At 46.2% G+C, this 12,542-nt stretch overlaps 1 protein-coding gene across 1 annotated transcript in view; it reads left to right on the forward strand.

The window, feature by feature from the left end:
• Positions 1–12,542, forward strand: part of PAPPA (pappalysin 1) — a 282,674-nt gene that overhangs the window by 56,624 nt on the left and 213,508 nt on the right. Inside the window, exon 3 of the mRNA XM_012802324.1 lies at positions 6,783–7,845. Within this exon, the coding sequence (XP_012657778.1) occupies positions 6,783–7,845 (1,063 nt within the window). The remainder of the gene's footprint in view (positions 1–6,782; positions 7,846–12,542) is intronic.

Below are 12,542 nucleotides of genomic sequence, written 5' to 3' on the forward strand. Positions count from 1 at the left end.
ATACTCCTTGCTTTGTGGGGTTGTCTGTGCTCAGTAAAGAGACAACAGACACTTCCAGATGCTGATGGTTCCTGTTACTATTTGAAAATGCTACTTTTTCACTGGCAGAAATGCCTTGGGTAGAGGGGTTTTTCCCCCTCCTATATCTTCTCTTCCAAGAAGAGAAACAATAATACAAACTGGATGTAAAATTGTCATGTTTTGCTAATTCTCCTCCCTAAACAGTGCTGAAAGAAAGTCAGATGTTATCAGAGCTAATTTTTTTTGTTGTTGTTGAGTTAAGCCATCCTGGGAAAACATTCTAGGAAAAAACAGAGAAATGGAGGCATAGCTAGGATCCCTCTCAGCTGGGGAGGGACTTTTGAACTTGAAATTAGAAAACTTGAATTTCTTCTTTCCACCACTTAGCGCTCTGTGACCTTGAGCAGGGGAGCTCACCTCTCTAAGTCTCCCGCTTTCTCATTTGTAAATAGTGCCTATTGTGCAAGGTTGCTGTGAAGATTACTGGAGACACTTTGGCATGGAAGCAGCTACCTCTGTGCTCGACACAGCAGGTGCTTCAGAAATGCACATTGACACGGAAACACAGAGGCGGCCCTCCCCAGTGAGGAAAGTTTCCTGTGTGTGATGATCGTGCCACCCGTCTTTGTATCTTCCTAATATATCTTGCTCTGCTAAAAATAGGAATTGAGTAAATCGAGGCATTATGTCATAACCAGGGAAAGCATCTGAACTGGAAACTGGCAGTGGAAGATGGAAGAGATTTTAGAAAAACTTCAGTGAGAGACTTTAGCAAACTCATTGAAAAAGGATGCAATAGTTTGCTAGGGCTGTCATAACAAAGGTCCACAGCCTAAGTTATTGAAATAACAGATATTGGTTTTCCCACCTTTCTGGAGACTCGGAGTCTGAGATCACAGTATCAATGGGGCTGCCAGTCTCCCTGGTTTATATATGTCATCTTTTCCCTATATTTCCCGTGATCTTCTCTCCGTACATTTTTTGTTTTAAATTTCTCCTCTTATAAGGACATCAGTCTTATCCTGTTAGGATCCACCTAGTCATCACACTTTAATTTAATTACCAATTTGAAGACCCCATCTCAAAGTACAGTCATATTCCAAGGTGCTGGGGGTCAGGGCTTTAACATCTGAATTTGGGGCAGGCCACAATTCAGCCAACAAGACATGAAAAGGAAGGCAACCAAGGGTGTGACAGTAATAATGGGGGAAAAAATTCAGAATACACTCTGGAAGTTGGTCAGAAACCAGCAGATAAGGAGGCTAGATGCTGAAGGACCAGCTAAAGAAGGTACTCCAAACTGCAGAAGGACAGCCAGGCCCAGGAGAATCTCACGTCTCAATGCAGTGGGACAAGCCCAACAGAGGAGATTACTCATTGGTAATAAAGAACCATTGATTCTTAATTTTTTAGGCCTGGCAGAAAACAGCATGGGCAGATATCCCCTGGCTTGCAGTGCAATTCAGCTGGCTTGTGTTGGTGCTGTTGGGCTTATAGGAATATTTCTAGGTGACACCTTAGAACAGCCCACAATAAAACGTTTGGCACTTTGCACTTATGCAGTGATGTGATTAACCACCTGCGTCTGGGATGTCTATAGGCCTGAGTTCCAAGCTGAGTTGCTTTGGGCAACCTCCTCCCTTTTCCAAGCCTCAGTTTACACTAAAGGGTGGATAGTGTCGAGGGCTTTGTTGTGAGGTTTAACTGAGAGAATTAACATAGAGTACTTGGTGCTTAGTGAGTTCTGAACAGAAGGCAATATACTCTTATAAAGAGGACAGAAATAAGGAGCTGTCCTAATTCCCTTTCCATCTACCCTTATTCTTTACCTGCCCTTATTCTTCACTTGCAATGACAAATTCTGTGTGGCACCTGTAACATACCAAGGTCTATGTTGTGTATTGAGTATACAAAGAGACACTGGGAAACACAGACATTGAATAAGTACTTTAGTGATGAGTTTTAGGACCAGGAGGAGTAGGATGAATATATGGCAGGAAGATTTGTTGGTGCTTGGGGTGGTCACACAGAGCTGCCCTGGCCACTGTCTTAGGTAGGGATCCTTGCTTGGAGGGTATTCTCAAAGCCCAAAGTATTCTCCCATTCTATGGTCATTCATGGTCAAAGTTCTGGGAAACCCCCTGAAGGCTTTCTGCCTTTGGGCTTTTCTCCATTGTGGATGTTCTTGCTCTGTGGAATGAATGGGTAGCTGAGAAGAGGAGGCAATGAAAATAAATAAATATCAAACTTCTGGGGGCACAGGAACCTTTCACGTCAAGTGTAGCTGCAGGAAGATAGCAGTATATCAGAAAGGCCGAGTGACCAAGGTTGGAGTGACCCTCTCCTTAATAGGAAGCCCATGACAAGTCTCTTTTCGGGACTGAGTCTCCAGCTCATCTACTCCACACAATGTGGCCAGTAATGTTATTGGTCTGAAGAGGGACTCTTGGCTATAGCTTTAGCATTCTGAATGCATCCAATCTCAATCTGAAAAAGGGCTCTCGCACATTTTCATTTCAGGGTCTGTGTGCTTATATCATTGAGGCAGGTAGTAGATGTATATGCTAATTATGTATAGATTGTATGCAGAATTGCCACGTGGGAATACATCCCCTGGGCTCATTCTCTAGTCCCACACAGATGGCACGGCCATCAGCCTGACTTGCACTGTATTTCTCACTACATCTCTGTTTCATTGGAGAACTTGTGGGGAAGGACTGTGAGAAGAGACCCTGGGCAGGCACTCTGGTGTCCACCAGACAATACCATTCTGTGTCACAGATGGCCATACACAGAGTAGAGGGGACCTAAGCATGCAGGAATGAGGAATACCATAAGGCATCTGAGTCAAATCAACACATATTTTGAGCACCTCCTACTTACAAGGGACCATTCTAACCATGAACAAAAGAGCTCTTAAATTCCAGCAGGAGATCATTTTATTCAGACCCCTCCTTTAACAGGGAGGGGAAATGAGGCCCCGGTGCATGAAGAGGATGCTATGACTTGTTCCAGGCAAGGTTACGTGGCAAGCCCAGCCTAGATCTCTGGCGCCAAAGCACTGGTTCTGGGCTTACGTAGTATTGGGGGTACTTCCCTCACAGCCCCCTGAAATGTGACTACTGTTGAGTGCTTTATTTTCATACAGAAATAAATCCCCCGGTCACCACTCTACACCCCCACCCGTATTGAAGCTCAGCGAGTTTCTTTCGCCACTTACACCCCAGGTAAATATTTCCCTCCGAACTTCTGAAGCCACGGCTTCAAGGTTCTCATTTTCCTTAATGTGTTTCCTCTTGGTTCCACTGAAAGCCCGTTCTCTCTGCCTCCTGGGGTGAAGCCACCCCTCACTCAGCTCTGTGTGGCGGAATCTGCCTTTTCTCATGTCTTCTTCTTTCTCTCTCAATTGCAAACAGAGGTGGCCCGAGATCAGGTCCTATGTCCCGGGAAGGTTCTGAACTGAGGGCACCCTACAGATGTGTAAACATTTTACCTTACTAACCAGGCTCACCGCCTTCCAAGGGCAACAGGAAAAGGAGGGACTGGGAGCCTCTGGCAAAATAAAAAACCTGCAGAGAGGGAGAAGGAAAAAAAGAGAGGGGGAAAAGGGATCCTGTTTCAGATTTTTAATTTTCTCATTAGAAGACCCTCATTTTCTTTTTCTGCAGGAAGGGGCGAGCTGGAGGAGGGAGAAAAGATGAGCTAAGAGGTGGGGGAGAGGCGTGAATATGGTGGCTCCAGGAATTAGAGCTCTGGTTGGTTCGCCTAGTGGATGGCAACATGTAGATCTGAGGCAACTCACTTCAAATTCAGAGTCAGATCTTTGGCTCTGGAGGGAATCCATAGGGAGGCAGCTTTTAATATGCAATCCCCTGATATCGTGTAAGCTGACAGGGATCCACGATTTCTAAGTAGTGTAAGCCGTTGGCTTTGAGCAGGATTTGAGTTTGTTCAAGCCTTCATTCTGCAAGCTCTTGTTGCATCAGGCAAGATATCTTCGGGATGCCCTTTTTGTCCCTCTCAACAGCCTTTTTGTATTTTGTTCCCAGTCATTTCCTACTTTTCATCTTCCACATCTCTCCTGAGCCCTCCAGCACCTTAAGCAGGAACTCTCGTTTGGACAGACACCATATGCTGAGGATGCTATATCCGCTGGGCTGCGTCTTTTAAGTATGACAGCAGGTTAAAGACAGATACAGATGAAGGAAGGAAGGAAGGCCCACAGAGGGGAAGTCATTTTGCCCCAGGCACATGGCTAGTAATTGCCTTGGGGATTCAAAGTAGATTACCCTGAGTCCAAAGATCCGGTTCTTTCTACTCGGGAACACATGCTGTCCTCTGATTCTCTGTGTCCTTTAGTCACAGAGACATAAATAAGTGCCTCAAATTCTGCTTCTTCTTAAAAATCCCTACATTTTCTCTTCTCCTGCTCTATTTAGAATCATTCAAGATGCCGGGCAGGTCACCCACATGACCCAGGCCGAGTCAGTGCTCTCAAAAAGCAAACAGCCTAGCAGAGAGGAGATGACTGAGAGGTTTTAGTGTGGATGAGTGTCGAGTTGCCTAAAATCAGAGAGCACTTGGAAGAGGTGCCTTGCGTGTGAGTCATAGAAAAATATCGAATAAAGAAAATCAAACTGACCTGGAATGTGATAAGGAACTTCATTCAGTTCCTTCCTTTACCAGATGAAGAACCAAGACCTAGAGGAGGTGCTTGGTGCTTCATCAAGGTTGCCCTGACTTTACCAGCAGGATGGTTTTGTATGAAGACTCGGAAAGACTTTGGGGCAGGGAGGGGGAGGACAACTGTAGGTGGGCTTAGATGCTGAGCCAAGATTGCTGGCCATGTCAGCTGTTAACAGAGAAATTTACACAAATTCCAAGTTCTCAGCGCCCACAAAGGAATGAAGATTGTATGGGCCTCCTTCGCTGGTTTTGCTGGAAGCTCTCTATGCTTATTTGATGAGCGGCAGTGGCAGGTGCACACTCAGAGTTAGGGTGACCGCGATGATTCTCCAGCTGAGAGTAGTCACTGTCCTTCTAAATGAGCATCTTTTATTCACTCTCATCTCCCTCTCTTTCTCCTCACACCTGGCCTCATACATCAGCTGAAACTTTAAATACACTCTTAATTAGTAAGTTCTCTTCCCCATTCAACAGCTTTGTCTGTGCCAAGGACACTGGGTATACTCCAGACAGGCCGAGGTTGGTGAGTGTAAAGATAATTAGACCCAGAGAGAATCCACTGAGCTACTTCCTGGAATTCCCAGAGTAAGTCTAGAGATGCCTGGCTTGGAATGTCCCCAAATATTGAACTAAGACTTGTGACATACCCCAGGTAGATGGTGTGGCTCAGATCCCTGAGGACATTGGTGAGGCAGAGGAAGATGGCCTTGAACCTGTCTTTGTGCCTCCTTTAATTTCCACATCTTCCTTGGGTAAATAGGACACTAAATATCAGCACTGTAGGAGGATTACATGGATTGATGAAGTAGTGCACGTGTGGGCCTTAGCACAAGGCCTGGCCTGCCATGGAGAGTTTTGTTCATATTGTTAACTCTTATGTAGGCATCCCTGACATCTTTTTATGTTAAGAGGTTATGTTTATATATATAGGTGTTAGTGTTAGAGAGAGAAGCAGGCTGAATTGGGTCCCAGGAAGTTTGTCAATAACTCTGTGTAACCTGACAAATGCCTTCTCCTCTTCTCTGGGATCTAACTCCTCACCTGTTAAGTCAGACATCCTCAAACTACAGCCACATGCAACCTGCCTAGGACATTTATCCAACCTGCTGGATGTTTTTGCCCCTGCTGTCTATCCTGCTTAGTAGCCGACTCATCCTGGGGCCTGCAGTCCGGCCCCCAATGGTCTGAGGGACAGTGAACTGTTTAAAAAGTTTGAGGACCCCTGTGTTAAGGGAAGGGGGTGGAGGATGTAGTCTGCAAAGGTCTCTTCTGTTTGGATTTGAAGTGTGTTTCTCTTCTTTGATGAGGAATGAGCAGAGAACTGTTTAAAAAGTTTGAGGACCCCTGTGTTAAGTGAAGGGGTGGAGGATATAATCTGTAAAGGTCTCTTCTGTTTGGACGGTAAGTGTGTTTCTCTTCTTTGATGGGGAATGACGAGACTAGCAAGACTTGGCTTAGAAACAGAAGCTCTGGCTTTGCAGCTCTTGCCCCTGACTTTTCTGGCCAACTTTCCCAATCGAGTAATACCTTGGATCATTTGATGAATGCTAAAGGCTGATGCACACTGCATAGTCAGGACTGCTCTTCTGAAGGAGCATCTTCTATTCATTATCATCTCCCCCTGTTTCTCCTCTCAGCTCATATATCATGCCACACTGCAAATGCTCTCTTCTGTACAAAGTCCTCTTCCCCATCCAACAGTTTTGCAAAACCAGCGGTTTTCAGATTTTTATTATTATTGCTACTGTTGTGGCATTTTCTTTAGGAGAAGCACCCAGTCTTCAAACAGAAATCGTTCTGGTATGCCTCATATTCAAAACCAATAAACATGAAATGAAAGTTGTGGTGAGAATGCCCCAAACCCAACTTACTCATCCTCTCAGCTCCTCTGACCCTCACCTTGCCCTTGGGGTAGTCCCAGAAGCACCATTAGTATCTGCCAGGATCTCACAGAGCACTTTGGAAACTATTAGTCTAGGACATCCTGATATAAATTTTATCAGAGAGAACAAAATGTACCTCCCCCTCTTCTTTCATCCTTTATTTATTCATCTTTCTCTTTTGGGGCCACATAGGGCTGTATGACAAATGTTCTTATACCTCGCGTGACCGAGGATGGGTCGTGGGCATTCACACCGTCAGTGACCAAGGCAACAGAGACCCACGCTACTTTTTCTCCTTGAAGACAGACCGGGCCCGGCAAGTGACCACGATCAATGCTCACCGCAGCTACCTCCCAGGCCAGTGGGTATACCTGGCTGCCACCTATGATGGGAAGCTAATGAAGCTCTATGTGAATGGTGCCCAGGTGGCAACCTCTGGGGAGCAAGTGGGTGGCATATTCAGCCCGTTGACCCAGAAGTGTAAAGTGCTCATGTTGGGGGGCAGTGCTCAGAATCACAACTACCGGGGCTACATCGAGCACTTCAGTCTGTGGAAGGTGGCCAGGAGTCAGCCCGAAATACTATCAGATATGGAAATTCATGGCCTCCACCCTCCTCTACCTCAGCTCCTCCTCCAGGAGAACTGGGACAATGTGAAGCGCACCTGGTCCCCAATGAAGGATGGCAGCAGTCCCCAAGTGGAACTTAGCAATGCCCATGGCTTTCTGCTGGACACGAGTCTGGAGCCCCCTTTGTGTGGGCAAACATTGTGTGATAACAAAGAGGTGATCACTAGCTACAACCAGCTCCCAAGTTTCCGCCGGCCCAAGGTGGTACGCTACCGCGTGGTCAACCTCTATGATGATAACCATGAGAACCCCACAGTGAGCCGCCAGCAGGTAGACTTCCAGCACCGGCAGCTGGCAGAAGCCTTTAAGCACTACAACATCTCCTGGGAACTGGAGGTGCTGGAGGTGAACAACTCCTCCCTGCGTCACCGCCTGATCCTGGCCAACTGTGACATCAGCAAGATTGGGGATGAGAACTGCGACCCCGAGTGCAATCACACACTGACTGGCCATGATGGTGGGGATTGCCGCCACCTCCGCCACCCAGCCTTCATGAAGAAACAGCAGAATGGGATATGTGACATGGACTGCAACTATGAACGGTTCAACTTTGATGGCGGAGAGTGCTGTGACCCTGACATCACCGACGTCACTAAGACGTGCTTTGATCCCGACTCTCCACACAGGTAAGACCTTCCTGGGCAGAACATGCCCAATTGAGAGCTGAACTTCGGGTCCCCCATTTTATAGATAAGACATCTGAGTGTTGCAGGAGTTTTCCAATTCACACAGCAGCTTCCCGACCAAGGCAAATCTCTTACTCAAGTCATCGTGGGGACCAAAGGCAAACAAAGCTCATTACAAAAATGTTTATTGAGTACCTACCATGGACTCTGAAGGAAGACAGAGCTCTGTCTTCTCGAAGAGCTTAAAGTTTAAATGGGGTGACATGAGCTGACTACAGATAGATAGCTGTCATATATAGCAGAGTGAGTGAGAGATGTTCCGTCCAATAAGGTGGTCCTTTATTTGACTGTTTAAATAGAAATCTGTTAAAATTAAGTAAGATGTTCAGTTCAATTCTAGAGTTGCTCTAAGCTCGTTTCAAGTGCTCTGGAGTTACATAGAGCAATGTCTGCCATACTGGACAGAACACTCTTAAGACACTTTCATCATCACAGAAGGTTTCTTTGGACAGTGTCAGGAGAGCTGGGGTCAGCTGGGTTCAGATCTTAGCTCTGCTATTCTCTCACTTTGGGACCTCTTTAATGCATTTCTTCATCTATAAAATGAGAAAAAAATTATAGTACCTACTTTGTCAAGTGGCTCTGAGGATTAATTGACAGAGGCCATGTGAGATTCGCTCTCTCTTACAGTACCTAACACATGACTAATTCTCAGTAAGTGTATTTATGGTTACTTTTCTAAGGAAAGGTAGTGTGTTGGGTTTAGAGACTGCCCTGGGAGATTAGAGGGAAAAAGTTGGCTTGCAGAGTTTGACTGTATTAGGGGAGCCTTTTCAGAGAGGGGTGGTATTTGGCCAACATCTTCAAGGATAGGTATAATTTGAGGTGGAAAAAAACAATTTAGAAATCTCATGAAAAGCAAGGTCAATGGAAGGGGTATAATAGAGAAAGTCTGGTGATATAATGTGATATCAGAACTACAGGTAAAAATAAAGCTACCATTTTCAGGATTCATGCTAGTAAGTTTTAGCTGATCTTGTTACCAAAAAAAAAAAAAAAAAGGGAGGAAATTGTGAGATGGCAGGTGTGCTAATTTGCTTTACTATAATAACCTTTTTGCTATCCTATGTGCCCCATAACATCATTTTCTATACCTTAACTGTATACAATAAATAAAGTTTACTTAAAAATAGGTATAATTTGAATACAAAGATTGGTTTGAAAGCGAAGGGAGGATACGCCAGGCAGAGGGACTTTATTCCTGTATCTCACTGGGAAGAGAGCAGTAACATGGTCTAATACCTCACTTAGCCTCTGCCATGGGCTGTCAACTCTAACCAGTAATCCCAAAGTGGAACCTAAAAGTGAACCCAAGGGAGACCTGAATTAGATGTAGGACCTGGACAAGGAACCAGTTTCAAGCCAGAGGGACAGTCAATATCTTGTTTTTCCCAGATTCACACTGAACTTTCCTATTCTGTCCAACACGCAGGACCCTGGACTTGCTGATGGCTCAAGCACATTTGCCAACCTCTGCAGGTTTTCTGCTGACTCCTCTCTTTGTCTCTCTCAAAAGAGCAAGGGCCTCCCGTGCACAGACAAAATACCTATGTGCAAAGGAATGATGATGCTGGCAGGAGAATGTCCTGCCTGGCAGCAAGTCAGAAAGCACGTCAGCTCAACCTCCTGGCACCAGGAGGGACCCTGGACTCTCACCTTGGCTCTGAGACTAGAGCAGCCCATGTGAGAAGAAGCCTTGGTGTATATGGCCAGTCCCTTTCAGGTCGGAGGGCACTGTCTTCTTTGCTCTCATTTGGGCCTTGCCAGAAACTGGCAGTGGAGTCAAGTCAGGAGCTAACATTTGCATTTGACTGATGGGGAAATGGAGGACACTTAGAGAGTGAAGCATCTTAGCCAAGTTCACAGGTGGAGAAAGGTATTTTACGAAATCACAAATGTACATTTTCTGCAATAGAGTAGTATGCTGTCTCCTAAACTAGGCCCCCAGGAGATACCTCTGCAGCCCTCCCCCAAGAAGAGTGGGCCTGGGGGAGAATGGGCAGAGCTGGAAGTCAAAGTCTTCCACTCATTTGTTCATCCATTCATTTGCTCAGTCATTCATTCATTCATACAACAAATGTTTATCAGCACGTTCCAGGTGCCAGCAAGGTGGGTTCCCTTATCCTTATTTTGTGAGAGGAATTTCAGGATTCAGAATGATGGAGAAACTGACTTAAGATCACCCCACTAATAAGCGGGTAAGCATCCAGGGCTGCTTACTCCAAAGCTGCCAGTGAAGGGGGATATTTTTAAATCTGAGGAAAGGTAAGAGGCAGATTAAAAGACAGGGGTGACAGGGAGGGTGACTTTACAGCAAGCTCTGGTAGAAAGCTGATGAAGATGACAGGGCAGGATGGTGGGCAGCCGGCCTCTGTGGAGAGCCGTGCTGGTGTGTAGGGGCTGTGGGGCCCCAGGTTCCAGATACCTCACAATCAGCAGACAGCACTGGCAGGCTCCAAAGGCCTCCTCTTTTCCAAGTCACGGGACTGCATGCCCAGAATGTCTGCGAGCGGCCATGTGCCAGCTGTGACTACTGTGACCGGGGCCTGTTTGTTTGCTGGCTGGGAAAGCTTTGTGCCCTGGGTGAGCCCCACCAGGCCATGTGTCGTCCCCCTGATGAGGCTGGAGGCTACTGGGTTCTGGCAGAATCAGCTCTCCTGGGTACAGAGAAACCTGTGAAAGGTTGAAGAGAAGTATTTAAAGTATTTGTGACTTTAAACAAAACAGGGAGGGGGAAGGAGAGAAGGGAGGGAGGCACCTGGAACAGAAGCAGTGAAAGTTAATGAGATCGAAATTATGTTGGCAATTTTTAATAAAAAACAAACTTAATTCTCCAGAATATGTTCTCTTTCTCCTTTCATCTCTATTTCTACCTGTGTCACTTTCTTTCTTAATAGTTTTAAAATCACTACTGCTCAATCTACTGTGAGAGCCCAGTTTTATTTCTTCCTATACATTAGAAACTAATACTTTTGTACAGACAAGAACAATGAATTGATATAAAACAAAATACCTCAAGAATGGTACAGCAGTGACAGAGAGGGTGACAGCACCAATTTCTATGTACTGATTTCTTTTTCTCTTTTTTGAGACAGAGTCTCACTTTGTCACCCTTGGTAGAGCGCCCTGGTGTCATAGCTCACAGCAACCTCAAACTCCTGGGCTTAAGTGATTCTTCTGCCTCAGCCACCCAAGCAGCTGGGACTACAGGCACCCGCCACAAAGCCCGGTTATTGTTTTTAGAGATGAAGTCTCACTCTGGCTCAGGCTGGTCTCGAACCTGTGAGCTCAGGCAATCCACCCACCTCAGCCTCCCAAGTGCTGGCATTACAGGTGATTCTTCATTTCTCTATTCACTGTCCCATAGACTAGTGGAAAGTAGTTTGTAGAACTGCCTGCTTTGAGTAGCACTGATTAAAATTTGTCATTCTGACGATTTCCCTTGAGTAAAATAAGACCCACCAGTAATGTAGCCGGGTAGAATGGCAGACTCCATCAAAGAAGTGCTATTTCTTTATAACACGTTTAAACACTTTTTAAAAAATCTAATAGTCCTTGGGCCCATTGGCTCATGTTCTCAGGAATGCAGTGTTATAAGAAAGCACCCAGTTCCAAGAGAGAGGTTGCAGAAGACATCAAAGTGGGTGTCAATTGTCAGATTTGAAAACGTCCTTAGAGATTGTGAGTCCAGTCCCCTTATTTCCCATAAAGGGAAACTGAGGCCAAAACTCACCCAGTCTGTTAGTGGTGATGCCTGAGGGAGGGAGGGGCTCCAGATTTCTGATCCCTGGTCATCTGCTGAGAGCCACTTTCTCAGCATCTCCCTAATATTCTTGTCAGCACAGACACCTGCTACCTCACATTCTGTCCTGGCTGTCTTCTTCCCATCTCTCTTGAGAGCTTGGGATTGTTAAGTGCTGAGTGAGGGTGTTTGCAAGGGCCTTGGATAGCAGACCTGAGTTTCCATGAGCCACTTTGGAATGGTTAGGGCTTTTCCTTATTAAGCTGCAGTGAAACTGAGGATGTTTCCTTGAAATCTGAAAATGTTGCATGGAATCCGATTGTCAGAGCTGAGAGGAGCAGGAGGGGGTCCAGCTGCAGAGAGTCCTCTTGCTGCAGATGAGACAACCACACTCTCAAGGAGGGGCAGGCAGTGACTGAAGCCACAGGATGACAGTGGGGCTGAGCTGAGACTGAGACCCAGGGTCTCTCCTCCGGCCGTCTGGCTACTGCAACTCTTCCCCACATTGGCTTGATGTCTTACAAGCCAGCAGTCTGGAACTTGGGAATGTTCTGTGTAGTATGGCTGGGTCCTTACCTATCATGTTTAGCCTGGAGGAGAAAATTCTCCCAGGGCCAAAATCACAAGGTCATGACAGGGGCACTTCAAGTCTCTGACCACCTGTCCTGTGGGAAGGATGATAGAATTACCACCCAGCCGTGGCTGGGACCACAGTGTTGCAGTTATAGGATGCAGCTTTGAGCTGGGCTGTAGATGACATCATCTCCAATGAGATTGGTCCTCCAGGGGAAGAGGTTTGTGTGAAGGTGAGTAGGCGCCCTGTCACCAGAGGTATGCAAATCAGCACTGACAAGGAGGCCATGGCTGAGATGACAGCACTAGCAGCAAGGGTGGC

The sequence above is a fragment of the Otolemur garnettii genome, unplaced genomic scaffold (genome assembly GCF_000181295.1).
Source record: "Otolemur garnettii isolate 467f Iridium unplaced genomic scaffold, OtoGar3 scaffold00014, whole genome shotgun sequence".
NCBI classification, from domain to species: Eukaryota; Metazoa; Chordata; class Mammalia; order Primates; family Galagidae; genus Otolemur; species Otolemur garnettii.